We start from the raw sequence: 20,824 nt of genomic DNA on the forward strand, positions 1-20,824 counted from the left end.
TAATAAGGCTCAGGGCATTAAAAGACCTGCGTTAATAAACCTTTTCAACTCTGCATTGCAGATAAAGCAATTGTGGTGATAAATAGAAACGATGTGCCGTTGTGGGAGTGGACAAATCTCTCTCGGGTGGTTCAGAAAATGCAGCCCAGGGGAGACATTCAGCACTCCAGTACAAACCCCGTTCCAAGGCATGAAGAAAGGGTATCAAGCAGAGTTTAGCTTTTAACTACTGTCATTGCCTCTCCCCCCCCCCCAACAGCATTTCAGCTAAAAGCCACAATAATAAGCTTTATCTCTGTTAAATAACAGATTCAGTTTTATGGTTTGGGGATACATCAGTCAGGCTCTTAATCCAACGACGAGCCGAGGCTCTTGGCAGGGGAGGGGGGGTTAAAAAAAGAAAATCTCAAATTCCACTGAGCTAAATGAGTTCACCTCCCCAACACCCCCTTGAGCAGCCAGTTCTGGGAAAAAAAAGTGTTTTGAGAGGTTTCAAATTTCTAAGCCCCCTTTTAGGCAAATAAGTGACTAAACCCCTAGTAAGGAACATCAGCAACAGGCACTGTTTTACAGAGACCATCTTCAATTAAAAAAAACACACACACACAATCCGTGGATCAATCAATGCTTTCAGCTCTAGCATACTTAGTTACTTAGACAGTAACTTTCTCTTTTTCTTTTTTTTTAAATTTTTATTAAAGGTTTCTTTTTTAATACAGTAAAGAGAAAAAACAGCATAAGCAAAAAGAACAAACAAAAAGAAGAAACAAACATAAAATTTAACATCATATAATGACCAACTTTTCTTCGTTTTTAGACTTCCTCACATCTCCCGCTCCTGCATTCCACATTAATAAAACTTTAGCCAGCAATTTATCACCTTATTTCCATTCTTATTATACACATTTTCAATATTTTGTCCCTAACTTTGAAAATTTTATCTATATCTTAAATACCTAATTTTGACCTAATATTTATTCAAAGTTTATTATTCTCATACGATTCACTCATTCTCATAATCTTTTCAACTAACTTTACGGTGCCCTGTTATTTTCAAATCTCTCATCCTTCTTAACACTCATATAGTTTACAATGTTTTTGTAAATAATCCTTGAATTTCTTCCAGTCCTCCTCCACTGCTTCTTCTCAAGCACAGATTCAGGCTCCCATTTCCCATTCTGTCGCCTCTGCTGTCCTGTCAACTTCTCTCCCATAAGGACCAGTGTTCAGCTCCCTTCTACTCATGTAAAAACTCCCTTCTACTCATGTAAAAACACGCTGATTCCCGGACCATCCACAGGCCAGATTTAGAAGGTGGTTGGGACGGATCCAGCCCCCGGGCCTTAGTTTGCCTACCCATGTATTACATCTTGGAATTTTCAGAGATGTAGTCATGTTAGCCCATTACAGCAAACAAGGAAAATCTTACAAGGAAAAAAAAACCAGATACTTTTTTTGGCTGCCACTTCTAAGACATGTAGCAAATCGACAGTAGAAGAGATGTGATACCTTTGTGTTGCTAGCAAATTATCTGAATTATGGATACTATTCTGATTAAGTTTGTAAGATCTGTGTAACTGGCCAGAAAGACCGGATGCAAACACACACAGAGCAAAAAAAGATTGATTGTGTTAGCAGGTTGAGCCCGGAAGATGGCTACTTTGTAGAGCTGTGTTTGAGAGTTTATAAAACTTTATAAAGCAAGAATGGGAAACTTGTAGTCCCCCAGATATTTGGTCTACAACTCCCATCAGCCCCAAATGTCATGGATGATGAGACGTATAGTCTGGCAACACCAGGAGGTCACTATGGGCTGTATCCAACATTCTCTGTTGAACCTGCTGTACTCCTTTGGCCTGACATGCAACTGTGCCTGAAAAAAATTCTCCTCCCCTGAGAACCTCAATTAGGCTGTCAATTCAATTCTTCTAGGCAACACTCAACATTCTCGGATCCTCAGCACAAGAACCTTTGCTCCAGCGGATGGCAGAATTTAAAGGCTGGCCAACAAAGGAATCTACACAACAGCTGTTTAGGCATAAGTTTGTTGAGCAACAGCTGATGCTTGCAGCCCAACAATCTCTGAATAGGCATGCGCATTTTCCCTTGTGCAACAACCTTCTACCAGCGCAATAAGCATACAGCTAAGCGAATTTAACTCACAGCTACATTGGATACAGCCCACTGCATTGGCCATGCAACATCCAGCGAGGCTGCTGGTGGGAGGAGAAGTGTTCAGTCCACAAAACAGAACTCTCGGGTTGCCAACTACCACGTACTTACCCGGCAATGACCACCCCGTCGCAAGAATGCACATCGCACAGAACTTTCCCAAGTTCGTACTGCAGCTGGCTCACGGCGCCAATGCGGTTCTGCAGAGGAAGACAAGGGAGCGGCATTGGCCCTGATCAGCCACGTAGCAATCCCAACCATTCTGCTTCCCCATCACCAGAAGGGTCATAGCTCTGTGTATGCAGGAGGCCCCCACGCTCAATCTCGAACATCTCCAAGTTAGGCTAGGAAAGGCTCCTGGTCTGAAACCATGGAGAGCTGCTGCCAGTCAGAGCCAGCAACACTAAGGCAGATGGTTTGAGGGTCTGACTTGATAGAAAGCAGCTTCCTGCGTTCCTGTATGCAGGGGAGGGCTCAATAGCAGGGCCCATGCTTTGTGTCCAAAAGATGCCAGGCTTGCCACCCAGTGCCTCCAGATAGGGCTATGAAAGTTCTCTGTCTGAAATCATTGAGAGTTGATACCCATCATATGCCTCTGCCTAGGTCACCCACCCTCCTGAGCCGTACCTCTCACCAGTCCTGATTTGTAATGCCCTGGTGTGGTTTTGCCTGGCAATAATGCATCCTTGAATTCTGATTATGCCTCTTGCTTGCCTGGCTGGAAAGGGATGTATGGTCCTCTGTGTGTGTGTGTGTGTGTGTGTGTGTGTGTGTAGGAACTAGCTTACTATACAAGGTTAAAATTTACATTCATCACTCTGCTGACTTCTGCCCCTGGCCCAGCCTGTCACAAGCATGCAACCCTCAGGCTAAAACAGGTCCCCCACCCCTGCCTAATAGAGTCATAATGGATTCCAAAAGAAGAATCCCCCGCAGAGTTTACCTTCCAGTTGGTTCTTAAAACCTGCTCCTTCTCCCGGCATTCCCGGAGGGTCTTTTTCCAGAAAGGAGAATCAGATATTTGACTGTTGGGCAGGTAACCTTCTTTTTGGCACAACCGGAACCAAAGGAGCTGGTCTTCTGCAAGGACCTTCCAGGGCTTGCTAACCTAAAAGCAGCAAGACAGGTATCAGCTCTAGACAGTGCGTTTGTTGGAGGCTGGCAGCATCTTCATGCATGGAGTTAAAAGTGAAGCTTGGCTGTGCTGTGTTATAATGGTCTCTCTTCCCCACCTGAGAGGGGAGAGTTGCTGTCATGCTTACAGGTCCTGCCTACAGGTTTCCTACGAGCATCTGGTTGGCCACTGTGAGAACAGGATGATGGAGTAGGAGGGCCATTGGCCTGATCCAGCAGGCTCTTCTTATGTTCTTAGAAAGCGGACTCAAGGATTGTTACAAATACCATATTTTTCGCTCTATAGGACGCACCGGACCATAGGAGGGGGAGAACGGGGGGGGGGGGGATTTTCCCCCTCTATGTGCAGCACCCCTTCAGCGAAGCAGTAGGAGAAACTGAGCCCCTTCCATTTCTCCTCCCGCTTCACTGAAGGGGCGCTGCACAGAGAGGGAAAGCTGTGCGGCGCCTCTCCAGCAAAGCGAAGCCAGGAGAGCAAGAGGGATCGGTGTGCACCGACCCCTCTTGCTCTCCAGGCTTCAGGCGGCTATCCGCAAGACTTCAGAGCGCAGCGGGAACTCCTGCTGCGCTCCGAAGGTTTGCAGATAGCTGCCTGAAGCCCCCGGAGCGCAACCTTTGAAGCCTCTGCAGGGCAGCGGGGTGCCTTCACCCCGCTGCCGTGCAGAGGCTTTGCACAGCTAACCCCAAGCTAGAGCAGCAAGACGGAGTGCTGCACAGCGCTCCGTCTCCCTGTTCTGGCTTTGGGTTTAGCCGCGCAGCCTGCATTCGCTCTATAGGACGCACACACATTTCCCCTTAATTTTTGGAGGGGAAAAAGTGCGTCCTATAGAGCGAAAAATACGGTAAATCATACACTATTCCACAGTCAATTGGAAGAATGGAAGAGACAGGTAAATACAAACTGGTCTACTGGCAGTTTCAAATGAATAAGCAGCTTCCTTACAGGTTCTGGGCTGACTTGTTGCTCCCTCCCAAACCAAAAGTTTTTTACTGAAAACACCAGTGGGAATATGCTGCAGGCGAGGGGTGGTCAGGTGCACTTAACTCCTGCATACTCAGTAAAACAAGGGGATACAGATGCAAACACATCCAGCAAGTGTGTGAGCTTGTCTACTAAAGCAATGCACCACAATCTTTTGGTACCAATGTGCAAGGTCATTTATTGGAAATCCTTCCAAAGCACATCAAATCAAATCTTTATTGATCAATGACGAGAATTAAAGAAGCAAAATAAGAAGTGTACGGAACATGTTGTCCAGATGGGTCTAGTACCGCTGAAAACAATAAATAAAAGTAGCACAGAGTAACAAGGGCACCAACATCTTAAAAGTTGTAGTCATGTCACAAACTCCAAAGAGGAAAATTACAAAGTGTCTGGGGTCAGTTCTTGGTGGGTTTTGCTTGGCAACACTGAGAGTGATAGATGCACCTGATCGTCCTGGCAGATTTAATAAAAGTGGTTCAATAAAGATTTTGTGTAGATCTTGACCCTTCCAATGCCTATTCATTGCAGCTCTTGATGCTACTGGAAAATGAACTTGCTCTCCTTTCCCTCCACTTCCGATTCCTTTTCTACCCTGACCATCAGTCCTCAGCCAGTGGGGTAGAGACCCTCCAGGGGGGGGGGAGCAGCAACATTACTGCGGTAGAACTATACGGTGTAAAATGAATTCCCAAATGCATGTTTGGCCTAAAGGTGGGTCACTGGTCTGAATAGGTTGAGGACTCTTGACTTAAAAGTACAATTAGAGCACAAAGATTATGACAGCGCAAAAAAGGGGGGAAAGGGAGGGGACGCACAAAACCCAATCTAAAATAATTCATTGGCTCCTCAAAACCTGGGTGAAGAGATGCATCCTGCCCAATGATTGAAATAAGTAAAATGATGGTGCCAAACACACCTCCAAAGGGAGAGATTTCAATAAACAGGATACCAACACAGAGAAGGCCCTGCTATGTGTCACCTAAGAACAGTACCCCACCTCCACCTTAACATTCAGGCAGGTCTATACAGAAGGCAGCATAAAGCCCCTTTGTTCCTCTCTGCTGTTATTCCCCCCAGAATAAACCTTCATGTGGGCTTACCAGCCACTTTAGTTAAATTGCAGCTCAGTGCCTGCTCTCTCTCTCTCTCTCTTTCTCTCTCTCTCTGTCATGCCATATGCTGTAGATCAGGGGTCAGCAAACTTTTTCAGCAGAGGGCCAGTCCACTGTCCCTCAGACCTTGTGAGGGGCTGGACTGTATTTTTTTTTTGGGGGGGGGGGAATGAACGAATTCCTATGCCCCGCAAATAACCCAGAGATGCATTTTAAATAAAAGGACACATTCTACTCCTGTAAAAACACACAGATTCCCGGACCATCCACGGGCTGGATTTACAAGGCGATTGGGCCGGATCTGGCCCCTGGGCCTTAGTTTGCCTACCTATGCTGTAGAGATATGAAAAACACAAATGCTCTGCTGAATCAGACCGGCGGGGGGGGGGGGGGGGTTAATCTAGGGACAGCTGGCGTGTCGCGCTCCAGGTCTTTCTGTACTACAGTTCCCATCAGCCTCAGCCGAAATGGCCAGGGGTCAGAAGTCATGGGAGCTGCAATCCAGAAATATCTGGATGGTGGCTACCCGGGGTTTAAGGAACATGATGCACACCTGGGAGGGGGGGGAGCAGAGAATAACTTCTCACTGGCTGCTCCTGTGCTTTGGAGTTCCTTTTCTGAGACCAGGCCTCATCTAACCCTCTCTGGAAACCTTCCAAAGAACAAGTAAATGTATTTTTTTTAAAAAAAAAAACAGATATGATTCAGACAGGCCTTTCGCCCGACAAACTGATTTGCCTTATGGTTTTTCCACCATGTGTGTGTTTTTTCTGTTTTAAATCGCCCACAGTTTTACTGCCATGTTTCTGCCCACTCTGGTTTTCAGGATGATAGAGAATTGCCTTATACTTAAGATTCAGACCATGGGTCCATCTAGCTCAGCACTGTCAACACAGGCAGGCAGGGGCTCTCCAGGGTTTCAGACGAGGCTCCCTCCCAGCCCCACCTTGGGATATACTGGGGACTGAACCTGGGGTCTTCTACATTCAAAGCAGATGTTCTGTCACTGAGCTACGGCCCTTCTCCATCAGCAGCAGAGATTAATGTGGGCTTGTTCCTGTTGCTCTGAGCCCCAGATACATGCAGCAAGAAATCTCACCACAGAGAAGACTCGCTATCATGCTGCTACCCTCTGGGCCTCTTTTAGAGGGAGCACATGAATAACAGCCTCAAATGATGATTGCAGGGTTCGGGTCGATTCGTATGGGGTCCTTGAGGTATTGACATTCTGAGCCGTTTAAGGCTCCGTTCATGACACTAATCATAAAACTAAGTAAAGGAGGGGAAGCACTCCCAAAATCATGATGCAATCTCTCATGGAGAAGGCCAGATGTTGCAGGCCAGGGGGTCCCAAACCGTGGTCCATGAACTTCAATTTGGTGGGCTGTGTCATGTCTGCATTAAATACACTGGTTTTTAATTGGATTTTTAAAATTACGGCTTATATTCAAATATATTTCTTACATTGCATTTTACTGTTTGACAATCTGAATTCTGCAGAAGGCAAATTCTAATGCAATAAAATACAATAGAAAAAATAAAAACAGCAAGAAAAGTATGATTAAAAATCGCACGGCAACTAGCACAGCGCCTTACAATTGCTTCAACATGCAGAAAAATCACAGTGGGGCAAGCCAAGGCAACCAGCAATTTTCAGGTCTCCCACTGGGAGCAGGGATTTTTGGGAACCACTGTTTTAAGCCAAGCTCAGATTCCTTTGGGCACTCAGAGGACATCTTAAGGCAGTGGTTGTGGAACCTGAAACTTCCCTTCTCAACCCTGACCTTTGGCCATGCTGGATTGAGCTGGTGGGTGTTGGAATGTCACAGAAGAAGAGAAGAGTTGGATTTGATATCCCGCTTTATCACTACCCTACGGAGTCTCAAAGCAGCTATTATTCTCCTTTCCCTTCCTCCCCCACAACAAACACTCTGTGAGGTGAGTGGGGCTGAGAGACTTCAGAGAAGTGTGACTAGCCCAAGGTCACCCAGCAGCTGCATATGGAGGAGCAGGGAAGCGAACCCGGTTCCCTAGATTACGAGTCAACCACTCTTAACCACAACACCACACTGGCTCTGTTAGCGACCCCTGTCCTGGGGTGCTACTAGCTTTCAAGCGTGAGGGATGTATGCTTGTTGACGTCACACTTGCCTTCTAGCTTGGGAAGGCCCAACTTTTCTGCACTTCCACTGTGCTGCCTTACACTGTTTTGCTAGCCAGCTGACCTATGTCATTTCACTGCATTCTATCGCTTACTTTGCTTTGCTTGTTTAATTGTACTTTATTGTATACTTTGCTTTAAGGGTTCACCACTTTTGGGGGCCTTGTGGGGGCCAAGAAGCGGCCGATGAATAAATCCTCATCATCCAAGGTGGATAAATGGACGCCGTGCCCATTCCGTGTGCTTTTATGAGGTCACAGGATATATGGCAAGTGACGGGAGGGGCACAGAACACTGGGAAGAAGACAGGAAGGAATGGTGGGCCACATGAGTTTCACTCCTCTAATTCAGTCTCAAAGGGGTGACGACTCAAGGAATTCCCAGTCCCAAGTCCTATCAGGCAAGGTTCCAAAAGGCAGTATCACGGAGAGTTAGTTCCTTCCTCAATGGAGTTTCAACATGTGCATCGCGCTTCTCCCAGAAGCGCCCTCTGATTAGCGGTGGTGATCATCTCCTTCTTTCCATGATGGCCTGCTGCTCATCTGGGTGATACAAATGGCCATTCGGTCTCCACTACCCTCAATGCAACTGCAGCCATCGCAGCAACCAGGACGACTAGGAATATCATGGATGCAACCCCCTGCCAACGATGCTTTGTGGTGTATCGCTGAGTTAGAAGGGTTGATAGAAGCCATGTGGATCATGTAGCATAGCCAGCTGCTGCTGATTGCTGAGGGCCGCCTCCACCCGCTGCTGCTCCCGCTCCACCCACCTCTCCGTGTCCTGGCGCGCGACGTCGAGGCTGTGGCGCAGCCGGCGCTGCTCGTGCTCCATCCGCCGATCCGCGCGCAGATTGGCATTATCCTGATGGTTCTGCAACGAGTGGCGATACAGCTCTTGCGCGGCGAACAGGCGCGAGTCCTTGGCCTCCAAGTGGTCCCAGTGCTGCGCCACCAGCTCCAGTTGCCGCTGGCGTATCACTTCCTCCTGAGCGGGGTCGCTCCTCCGGGAGCTCAGCCTCCGGCGGAATTCCTGCTGCCGCGCCAGCTCCTGCTGCCGCTGCTCCTCTTCCTGCGCCAGGCTTTGCCGCTGCTGCAATGCCTGCTGCTGCTCCAACGCCCGCTGCTGCTGCTGCGACACCCGCCGCTGCTGCTCCAGCAGCCGCTGCTGCTCCCGCTCAAGCTCCAGCCGCAGCCACTCCCGCTCCGCCCGCTCCACTTGCCGCCACTCTCGCAGCCGCTCCTCTTCCTGTTCCCGCAGTTCCACAGCTTCCTCCTCCTCTGCTGCTTCTCCTGTGATGTAACTGCGCAACTGGGTGATGTAATTGCCAACAAGGGTGATGAAATTGCCCATCGTTACATGCAAGAAGCACACAGTCTTCTCTTTGCAGAGTCGATTGTCCTAGTAGGTTTCCCTGCGCCCATCCATGGAGACCGATATCCAGCTGTAGCCTTCCCCTGGCAGGTTGAGCTTCAAGGCCCACAGAGATGGTAAGGATAACTAACATGACTCAACAATAGGCCCATTGATCACTGGGACTTTGCCCACCATGTGCCTGGGCTGGACTGCTTCAGGCTTCAGCGGCTCACAGGAACCTGTTGGTCCAGCTAGTTCAGCATGGCCAACGATGACTGGCAGCAGTTCTGAAGGGCTGCAGAAAGGGGACATTCCTAGTCCTTACTGGAGGTGATGAGGATTCAACCTGGGATCTTTAGCATCCAAAGCAGGTGCTCAAACCAATGGGTTATGACCCTTCCTTGAATGACTGAATAGTCTTCAGAAAAAAAAGGAGATGGGAGAGCTATCTCTTCAGGGAAAACTTAAGAAATAGGAAACTTTATTACCATGAACTCCTTTTCTCTGTGTGCCATAAGAAACCCCAAGACATCACAGCGGCCTTATGGCACCCCATAGCATAAATACCGAGAGAACAAAAAAACCCCAAACCACACTTCTCCCAATGCTGCTCTCTGGACTAGGTCATGTAAGTAACAGGGCCCCCAAATCCCATCCCACGTAGTTGGTCCAGAAGGATATGGCAGTCAACAATATTAAATAGCCACAGAAAGCTTGAGAAGGACCAAGATCGGCCCCGCCTGTCCCATTAATAGAGGCCATCCCCGGCAGGGTGACCAAGACCAACTCGGTCCATGGCCCGGACTAAAGTCAGATTTAAATGGCTCTAGATATTCCATATCATCCAAAAATGCCTACAGTTGTCCCAACCTTCTCCACAATGTCTTCAATGCACTCAGAAGTTGGTGACAATGGATTTTTTTCCCTCGCTTTCTTGTTCTCTTTAAAATCAATGTCTGCTCACTGGCTCTCAGTCAAACCTACCTCACAGGGTTGTTTTGGGGGCTGAATGAGGAGGTGGAAAGCCATGTCCACCACCTTGAGTTCCTGGGAGAAAAATGTGGGATATAAATGCAATAATTCTTTAGTTTTATTATTATGAAGAGAAGGAGGAGGAAGGAGGAGAGGAAGAAAAATTAATAATAAGAATAATAAGAAAATAATCCTGACATTGGCATACATGCAAAGACAGCTGCCAGGAGGAGTTAATGCTCTAGCAAAGGGAAAGAAAACTACCATAGTTGATTGCTTCTTTATCAAATGTTGAGATTTTGCCGTTCCGTGCATGTTATAATTCTGGGAGTAGATGGAAATAGCTCTATGCCCTCCAGGGAGAGAGAGCCTTCTCTACTACAGATCTGGGCTCCTCTCAGGTGAGAGATGGGAGGAGTAAGAGATCGCCCAGAGTCCAGTACTGCTTCAGATATCAGGAATGCATCTTATGAGTGTACATTTGGCTGTGAACCTTTGCCTGTGGGTTGTAATTGTTGAATGGTTTCTTTAAATGTAAAGGTTCATCATTGTTCCACCCAATGTGTATGTCTTTAAGGGGCCAGAGCACGGGCCAGAGCAAAATAACGAGACCCAGCTTTACAGCTGTGAAACATAGCAGGTGCTGCTGAGTTGTACTGATTAAGCTGTGTCAGCATTTGGGTGTAGTATATAAGGAGCAGCACCTAGCTCTCCCATTACCCTGGGGGATGGGTTGGTGGTTGGGTCTGGTTTGTTGTTGATGTATTTAGTGTATAAGGAGTTTTTGTTTTTGTAATTAAAACCTTGTTTAAGTTATTTTTGAGTCCCTTTTTAATGCATGGTCTCCCCAGCAAGCTCTCTGCAGCGCTACTATACTGCAAATAGCCAACAGTAATATTCTTGAATATGAGTGGTTCACGTATGAGTGGCAGACAGAGGTGACGTTTGAGGTAGCGAATGGCTGCAGTGGTTGTGTGACATGGATGGCGAGCGAGACTGGATGAACGATTTTATGCTGTGTTGTTTGGAACTATATAATTATACTGCCTTGTACTTTTCTCCAATTTTATTCGTTTTGTGTTATGGATTGGATATGGTATGAGTATTTTGCTATGCGAATCACTTGACTTAAAAAGAAATACTCATCGTGTGCGTAAACCACTTTGAGGTATTTCAGGCAGTAAAGCAGTCTATAAATGGAAGTAGCAATAAATCATCTTAAACTCTTCTCTCCATTTTAGCTAAAGCAAGTGTCTGCTGACATTGGTGAGGCTTCTGAACAAGAGAGAGAAGTAAACACAATGAAGCTTTGCCAGGCTCAAAGTGAGGATGGGGTGGGGAAGGAAAGACGCAAGGAAGGAAAGAAGACAGGTAAGGAAGAGAGGGGTGGAAAACAAAAGCCAAGGCTTGCCAATGTAGAAAGCATTTGCAGCACCACTGCCAAATCTAAGTTAAAACATTGCTTTAGAAAGCATAGATGCTCCTAAGTGGATTCTCGAGTTCCAAAAGGTCCTTTTAACACTCATGGAGGAGAAAAAGCATAACAAAAATATTATCCCACTGTGATTTTAATCAGATTACTTGTAGCCCCACTAGGCTTATAAACCTGGGTTTTTCCAAGGAGGGGCCCTACGACCAGGCACCCCCATTAATGCACCAGGAACTGGCACTGCCAAGCCTAGTAAAAGCTTCGCTGAGCGAGGCACAGCTGCAAGAAACCGCTAATAAAAAGCATCTCGAGCCTCCTGCTTTACAAGCGCTGCTCCCATTTAAAGCACAGGCAAACACACACAGCATTTGGCTCCAGCTCAAACTTCCTAGCTCAGCTTGAGTTAAGGGTACAGGTGAGCAACTGGATGCCAAAAGATTTTTTAAACAGAAAAAGGAAAAAAGATTCCCCCCCCCACTACCTAAAAGAGATAGGGAGAGAGAAAGAAATTTCCCCCTTGATTTTACTGATACGGAGGCCTGTCTGCCGAAAGCTAAGCTGAGCCACTCAAAAGCATCTTATTAATATAAAAGTAAATCTGTGAGCAGTATTAGAAACTGATATATGAAAGCTAGGAGCTAAATGGCAGCTGAAACCTAGGTATGGGCGCAACAAGGGAATGTCTAGTTGCACTTTTTTATAACAAAACAAAAAAAAAGCTGAAAATGAATGAACTGCAGCTAAAATCTTATGTTCATTTTTCACATGGTCTGGTCCTTCCCCTGCCCACCTCCCTAATATTCTTAAGAGGGTCTCTTCTCCAGACTTCAGAGAGGAGCTGGAAGTGGGGGGCAGAAAAAGGTCCTCCTTTCTTTCCACTCTGCAGTTTTAATCTGAAATCTTAGGTGCAGTACTGTGCCTAGAGCTCAGAAACTGCTCACACTAATGAAATTCCCTGTCGCAAAATGTGCCTACAACAATGGGAGTTTCAAACGCTGTCAGTGAGTTATTTCCCAGGTTTCCACTGAATCTTACCAGCAGAATATCCAAGAGCTAAATACAAATATGCAAGAAATTTGTGTTATATAATCTCACATATGTAGCTATTTTAGTGATTAACTGAATCCTAAAAGGGAACCAGAGCAAGCTTGAGCAGATTGCCAATTAATGCTTTTATACTTTCATGAGGAAGAGCTACAGCTCAGTGACAGAGCATCTCCTTCGCATGCAGGAGGTCCCAGGTTCAATCCTCGGCATCTGGGAGAGTCACTGCCAGTCAGTGTAGCAAAACTAAGCTACATGGAACAATAACCTAGCTAAGTATAAACCATTTAGACAGTCTAACCCAGTGGACAAATTCTCTGTGACCAAGTTGTATACAATAGTTTCCTTCTGATCACTGAAAATGATCCATTGGGTCAAAACATGTCTGGTCCTTGACATATTTCATTATCATCTGCTGGACTTATTAGGACTTTGACCTGAGTAGACAAATCAATTTGTTGCCATAGTTTAGTAATTTTGTCAACATTCTACTCTTTTAACGTTAAAGTTAAATTAGTTAAATTTAAATCTCCTTTTCCTATTTTATTTAGAAGGATCCAGGTCTTTTATTCTTACCCAACTTAAAACATTTTTTTCGAATAATGTATAATTCACGTTGCTCATGACGCCGGTCCACACTAGCCAATGCAACCTCACTGACTCTCAAACTGCTCTGCCGCCCATAAGAATCACAATAATGGTAATAATAGTAATAACAAACGCTAACAGAACAACAGCTGTGAAAAGCAGCATGGCATTCCATTTAACAGAAGAGGTCTTCCATCATTCAGCCAAAAAAATAAAATCAAAAGCACCGGGAGGAAAATGAAAACGGTCTTTATTTTTTATGGCTTTGCTTTTTACTTGATCGCTTTAGAAGCTGACTAAAAGCTTTGGCCATCCATCTTGTTCCAAAAGCCTTGTAAAGCGCACAGAACTCAGCTGCTCAGCTGCCTCCTAAACATCCTGGGACTGCTTCTCAAGAATGGCTTCAGAAGCCCACCATTTGCTTAATGTCAAGAAGAGAGCATAATAAAAGCAGTTCCTAATATTTATTTTTTTAAGTGGGAGAAAAGGGTCAAGGCCAGTTTACTGCACCAAGCAATTGGCCTGGACAACTTTGGGGTACAATTTCAGTGTAAAATCTCCATCGCAGGAGTTACAACAGAGTGATTTGAAAGAAAGGAATGACCTGGCGCAACAAAACCCTTACACTATAAACTTCTATTGCCTGTTTAGAAGTCCCCAATGCGAACTGCTCAATCCTTTCCATTTCTTCTGCTCGGGACTTTCTTTGCAGTGAAAGCATACCACTCTGAGTTAAAAACGGGTGAAAATCTTCCAATAAAAAACCCAGATGATTTCCTGATCAGAAGAGGCTGTTAATGCAAGCCAGGGTGAGGGAGCTTTTTCAGCACTCCCTCGTTGGCAACTCTTCGGGGAAACATGACAGAAGTAAGGAGGGCCAGAACCAAAAATGGCTGGAGCGGCAGATGGGACTTTTACCTCTGTACATTGGGCTACATTTCAGCTGTGCAGAAGTCAGAGGTTTCTATACCGCCCACATACACTGACCCCTTGATGAGCTTATAAAGTAGTCATCGATCCCAACCCAAATTCTTAAAAAATGTCAAAGTCAAGAAATACCTTTATACAGTCTTTTTTTAAGCAATAAAGCAGCAAGGTTTGAGAACATTGTTGTATTGCGGAAACCTCTGACTAAGTATAGAGTAAGGCTGGGCGATATCTGGCTTTCAACAGCACAACAGATCACCAGCTAAACATTGCAACATACCGATATATCACAATGTCTGAAATAAAGATGGAACTATGTAGAGGCGAGGTTCCGAACTTTTTGAAAAACTATGCATCGTAAAACTTATTTCCCACTCCTAAGCCTTCCAAGTATGTTTCCAAGCACAATTCAAAGTGTTGGTGCTGACTTTTAAATCCCAGTATATCTGAAGGAACATTTCCACCCCAATCACTTCGCTCAGACACTGAGGTCTTCTGCTGATTCTCTCACTGCGAGAAGCAAAGTTACAGGGAACCAGGCAGAGGGCCTTCTCGGTAGTGGTGCTCGCCCTGTGGAACACCCTCCCATCAGAAGTCATGGAGATAAAGAATTACACAACTTTTAGAAGATATCTGAAGGCAGCCCTGTATCAGGAGGTTTTTAATGCTTGATGGAAACCCAGCCAGATGGGCAGGGCATAAATAATAAAACTATTATTATTATTATTATTGACACACACAACCAGCCAGGTCTTTATTCATCCCCAGCAGAGGCCCATCACTCCTAGGGGGTCAATATTGACCGCTTTGGGGAACCTGTTATATGTTTTATGTCGATATTTTATCACTTTCTAAAGAGTGTTCCTGAAATTTCTTCTCTCTAGCCTCTCAATTCTTTTTGTAACTTTGCACCTCTTTCCATCAGTATCTGGTTCACTTTGGTCTCAAAAGTTTCTTCCCCCCACCCCGGAGCCAATCCTGGGAGCTGCACGTAGCTCAGGAAGTGGTCATGAAGCAGTCAAGGTGTCAGTGGCTGGGAGATGGGGGCTGTCAAAGTGTTAATTACTGCCAGAGTGCTCCAGCTTCCCTGCAAGACAGAGAGATGCGGCCGCTCTCTGCTCAGACATGATGGAGGACTAGATTTGAAATTGCAATAATAAATAAATATGACTACAGAGCATTACTCCCACTCAGTTCGGCACAACCCACTGATCCCAATGGCGTTTACTTCCAAGTAGTACATTCAGAAAGGAAGCGAGAAGCACCAGCAAACCTGGCAAAGACTTACTTGAGCGCATCTCCCCAGTTCCGTCCTGCCGAGGAACTGAAATATTTTTAACGCCAGTTCATAAGGCAGCTGAACGTCAAAGAAGGGAACTTCGTTTATTTCATTCTGAAAAGTAGTCAGAAGAAGTGGGAGACAGGAGTTAAAATAAAATACTGTATTGCTATTTATTCCACATCCTAGAAGAAACAGGAAAGAGACACAAGTTGCTGGTCTGCTTTTTTGCATGTACGAGCCCACAGACTTCATTCTGATAAAGAATCTTATAAAGAATTGGCGTAGAATAGGAGCCCTTAACTTTTGGGGACCCAGGCGCTGTGGGCACAGTAAAGTACATATTTTGCAGAAAGAAAACTGGCAAGGCACAGAGCCCCCAACCATCCCAAACACAGCTACATGCATAGAGTTGTAACCAATGCTAATCAGAGCAGACTTATTGAAAATAGCTGGCCTAAGCTAGCCTCGACTAAGGAACACACACCAAAACAAAATAGTCAAAAAAAAAGCAGACAACAGCAACATGAACAACAAGCACTAATAAAAAATTGGGCAAATTCTCAAACAGTGCCAAAAAAACCTCATTAAAAAAAGAAAAAATTGGGAGTGGAAGGAAGCTCAGCAGCCACCAGAAGGGTGTCTAAGAGCATGCGGTGCCCCCAGGTATACAAGCTGCCTTATACCATCTGTACCCAATGCCAGCCCTACTCAGAATGGACCCACTGATGTTAAAGGACATGACGAAGGTCCATTCATTTCAGTGGTTCTACTCAACAGCTCTGCCTGGAAGCAGCTCTAGTCCACCCCCTGCTACCAATCCTTTTACTTGGGGATTGAACAAGGTTTGAAGCTGTCTTGTTCCAAACCTGGTAACCATTGTTTCTCAGTTCAGATGGAACCATAAACTATGGCTAACTGACGACTTTGGGGTTTAACGGCCTATGGCCTGAGCAGGCCTTTGACTTAGCAGGCCTACTCAGGCCTACTCAGAGTAGAACCATTGAAATGAATGGACTTATCAGATGGTATAAGGCAGCTTGTATACCTGGGGGCACCGCATGCTCTTAGACACACTTCTGGTGGCTGCTGAGCTTCCTTGCCCCTCCCAATTTTTCCCCAGTTTTTTTCTGAGCAGGCCTGGTCGTCCTCTTATATACCTGCTGGGATTGACAAAGCTGCCTCTGCCTCTGATTGGTTATCATTTAACTCTCACGGGAAATAATTTGCATCACACGTCATGTGCATGGAAGTTGCCAAACCAATTAACCAATTAGAAGGATTACTGTTAATAGCACCAGTTTTCCTATACTGTAACTTGATATTGCTGAATATGGTAATACTAAGAAGACAGGAGGTTGTGTGTGTGTGAACAAAGTTTGCTCAGCTCCGTATTTAGTGAGCATCCAGACAAGATCACTCTCCTGGCACAAAATTATCGTTCAGCTTCATACATGAAATGGAAAGACAAGTGTGCAGAGAAACAGGCTACCTCTCCTTTGGCCCTTAGACCTGATTCAAAAGGGAGCCCAGGAAGGCAGAAGAAAATGACTACTCAAAATAGCTCATCTTATGCTGCCTCTACCAAACACAAATCCTGCCTCAGTGAAGGCCGTTAGATGAAGCATCCTATTCCTTCAATTTGAGGGAAGAAATCCTTAAAGTAATGCACAATTATTTATTCACCTTTACAGGCTGTTTTGAGTACGAAATAACCCATCATCAAAAAGCATATAGAGCACATTAAAAGAAAAAGATCCCCTTGCAAAACTAGCTGTAGCTTTTATCAGGAATCCAAAAGACAAACATCGCCACCCGCTCCTTGGAGACACACATTTACACACCAGTGCGCTAATGGAGCTCTGGTTCACTAAATGGATTAATTTACTGCCATCAGAAATTTAATCTGTGCTCTTAAAACAAAAAAACAAAACAATGTAATTAACCAGAAGGGAGAGGAACAAGCTTCTTCTAACCTTTGTGTTAACTGAAAGTTTTTAAGATTAGCAAGCCAAACAGAGATGCAGGAAGAAGTTTTAAATTTCTTGTTGCATACTGTAGCAATGGAAACTGTGCTGAAGGGCAGTATATAAGGGTTGCATCCAACAAAATAGTTGTCTGTTTGTGGCTCAACTTTTGAGTGCAATTGAACTTCCTGTCTCTACACACACACCCATCTCCAAATCTTCTCTGCAGGAATGGGGTGGGGGGGACTCACAAAACACGTTGGAGAGGTCCATTGCACTCATGTAAGTCATTTCACATGCACACTGGTTTAGTTGGAAAGAACCCTAAATCTTTAAGTAACATAAATCCAACCACCACACTGTACTTTACAACACTGTAAAGTCAGCCCAAGGCCAGCTGAGGGGCAGTTAGAAGCAGTGTAAGGGCTACTCCACTATTGGCAACAACACCCCTCGTGTCAATTGAAGTGTGCAGTCACACTATTCCACGGACTGGGCAGAGGATGGTGTGTACACAAATCCACGGGATTCTAAGCAGGGTTTCCTTGCAGACCTAAAACCACAACAGCCCTAGGGCTGGCCTAGCATTCACCTGGAGTATTTACACTGGAGTCAATGGAAGGAAAATACTGTTTTTAAAACCCAAAGGCGGGGACAGCAGAAGAGCCACCTCTCCCACCTAGGGCCTCAACTTGCTGCAGAATTTCCCATTACCACAACCGCACAATTGTTCTCTTAAGCTAGGTGTGGAGAACCTACGACTCTCCAGGTGTTGTTGAACGACAACTCCCATCAGCCCTAGCAAGCATGGCCAATGGTCAGGGGTTATGGGAACTGTACTTATCTTATGCAGTGTACAGTGGTACCTCGGGTTACATATGCTTCAGGTTACACACTTCGCTAACCCAGAAATAGTGCTTCAGGTTAAGAACTTTGCTTCAGGATAAGAACAGAAATCGGGCTCCGGCGGTGCGGTGGCAGCGGGAGGCCCCATTAGCTAAAGTGGTGCTTCAGGTTAAGAACAGTTTCAGGTTAAGAACAGACCTCCGGAACGAATTAAGTACTTAACCCGAGGTACCACTGTACTGGTTTTTGTTTCTTCTTCCACCTCCAGTAAGAGAAAAGCCTCTACAGGCTAAGACAAGACTGTGCAGGGAAGGGACCTTTTGCATGCAATGCACATGCTCTACCACTGAGCTATGGTGCTTCCCCACAAGACTCATAGACTCATAGAACTGTGAAGTTGGAAGGGACCCTGAGGATCATCTAGTCCAACCCCCTGCAATGCAGGAATCTCAGTACACAGACCCCATCCAAATTGAAACTATACCAGACCCTGCTTAGCTTTGCAAATGTGCTGGCAGTTTTATTGCTTCATCCCTCCCTCTTAGAGGCTTCTATTTATCTAGACCATTGGTCCACCCATTGGCACTTTCTAGGGCTGATGGAGTCCAAAACTTCTAGAGGGCACCACACTGGGGAAGGCTGCTCCATGTTGACAGGCAGCAACAGGACAGAGACCTTCCCAGCATCACGTCCGAGGCCTCTTACATATTAGGTATGGGCTCTGTCACCCTGTTTTGGTGACATAGGAACAGAGGAAGCTACCTTATCCCATGTCAGACCACTGATTCGCCCCGTCCCCCAGCTCAGTAATGTCTACATCAGCAGCTGCTCCCCAGGATTTCAGAGAAGAAGTCTTTCCCAGCCTTACCTGGGGATGCTGGGAGCTTAACAGAGGACTTTCTGCCTGAGAAACAGATGCTCTACCACCGATCTACAGCCATTCACCATACCAGGTTGGTACGTTGCATCCATCTAGGCCAGTATTGCCAATATTAGCTGGTATTGCCAACAATGGCTGGCAGCCACTCTCTAGGATATCAGACAGGGTGGGGGGCATTCTAAGATCTTCCTACAGATGCCCGGGGGGTTAGTTAGAAAGTGGTACTGTTAAAGTTGCAGGTTCAATCCCTGCATGGGACAGCTGCAAGGGGTTGGACTAGATCAGTGGTTCCCAACCTTTTTTTGGCCATGCCCCACCTAAGCATCTCTAAAAACCTGTGACATAAAATTCTTATTATTCAAAAAGTGAACTATTCACCTGGAGGAAGCCTAAAGGGTCATTCACTGTTATTTAAACCCGTATTTTAACCCATATTTTAATTAACTGTTTTTTCTTTTTCTTTTACGTTTTATTGCAATTTTATTGGTGTTAGCTACCCTAAGCCTGGTTCTGGCCGGGGAGGGTGGGGTATAAATAAAAAAAATATCATTATTATTATTTATTAATAACTCATTCTCAAATTGTCCCCCTTAAAAATAAAAGTGGCCCACGTTGGGAACCACAGGACTACATGGTCCTCAGGATCACTTCCAAACCCTATGATTCTATGACCCTATGCATGCAAAACCTTCTGCTTGTTCCCTCACTGCGAGAAACGAAGTTACAGGGAACCAGGGAGAGGGCCTTCTCGGTAGTGGCGCCCACCCAGTGGAACGCCCTCCCACCAGATGTCAAAGAAATAAACAACGATTTGACTTTTAGAAGACATCTGATGGCAGTCCTGTTTAGGGGAGCTTTTAATATTTGATGAATTGTTGTATTTTAATATTTTGCTGGAAGCTGCCCAGAGTGGCTGGGGAAACCCAGCCAGATGGGCGGGATATAAATAATATATTGTTGTTGTTGTTGTTGTTGTTGTTGTTGTTACTACTACTAACTGAAGCATAACGCTTCCCCCTGACCTGTAGCCACTAGTGGTAAAAAACCAAACAAACTCAATACTGCTCTTAATCCTACTCCTCGTTCCTTCCCGTACCAAGTCCAGGATGAGCTGCTCCAAAAGATCCTCCTTTCCTGCTCCTGGAGCCTCGGCGGCAGCTCCCAAATCACAGTCCGGCGCGGTGGGGCTGCGGGGAGGCCTCCGAGGCGGGGGCGGGGGCGGCGGCGGGGGCGGCTGCTCCTCCTCCGGCTCCCCCCGAGCGACGCCTCCGCAGCAGCCCCAGCCCCGCACGGGCTCCGGAGCCCCGCCATCCCCGCCGCGCTGCCTTTTCCGGCCGCCTCTGCCCGCCGGCCCTCGGCTGCTCTTCCTGCGGCCCTCCGGAGTCAGCTCGGCCCGCCAGCGGCGGCGGAAAAGCTCCAGCTCGGCCGCTCCGTCGTCCATAGCAACCCCAACAGAGATACCGGGCTCCGTCGGGGCTGACACCGGACCCGGCCGCTTCCGGTTTCTAGGTCCGATGGCGACAGCAGCCCGGGCGGAAACTGAGGCTGCCGCTCCGGGGTTCCGCCGCGTCGTCGGGGAGCAGCGCGCTCGACCAATCAGCGAAGGCAGCGCCGGCGGAGAGGGCGGGAGCAGCCCCGAGTTCCACGGAGAGCCGGTTCGGAGAGATTCCTCTGCAAACCGCGCTCTGTTGCGGCGTCTTCTCCTCGCGCAGAAACGTATAGATAATAAAGCAGCAGCAGCAGCGATGTATTTCATGCCACTCCGGCAGCCGGCGCGCCGCTTCGAATTTCTTATTCGTGATTCTGCTTTATTTTGAATTGTTGCTTGTGCCAATAATGCGTTGCACTGCAATACTATGCGTTGTTGTTGCTGCCGCCATTATAATGGGTATATATTGCAAGTCAGGTGCGCCACACCTCTCATTTCTTATGATGACACTCTCCGCTTACCCGTCTCCTCGCAAATATCTGG

General features: G+C 46.4%; 1 protein-coding gene across 3 annotated transcripts in view; it reads right to left on the reverse strand.

Moving 5' to 3' along the window:
- Positions 1 to 20,381, reverse strand: part of FBXW8 (F-box and WD repeat domain containing 8) — a 64,191-nt gene extending 43,810 nt beyond the window's left edge. The window contains exons 1-4 of one of the 3 annotated variants that reach the window (XM_079956765.1): positions 19,949 to 20,381; positions 15,169 to 15,273; positions 3,116 to 3,280; positions 2,284 to 2,372 (exon numbers count right to left, since the gene is read on the reverse strand). In XM_079956765.1, coding sequence (XP_079812891.1) covers positions 2,284 to 2,372; positions 3,116 to 3,280; positions 15,169 to 15,273; positions 19,949 to 20,293 — 704 coding nt within the window. In that variant the 5' untranslated portion in view covers positions 20,294 to 20,381. The remainder of the gene's footprint in view (positions 1 to 2,283; positions 2,373 to 3,115; positions 3,281 to 15,168; positions 15,274 to 19,948) is intronic. The other 2 variants (XM_079956763.1, XM_079956764.1) reach the window with 2 other exon arrangements.
- Positions 20,382 to 20,824: the final 443 nt, after the last annotated feature.

The sequence above is a fragment of the Podarcis cretensis genome (genome assembly GCF_951804945.1).
Source record: "Podarcis cretensis genome assembly, chromosome: 16".
Taxonomy (NCBI): domain Eukaryota; kingdom Metazoa; phylum Chordata; class Lepidosauria; order Squamata; family Lacertidae; genus Podarcis; species Podarcis cretensis.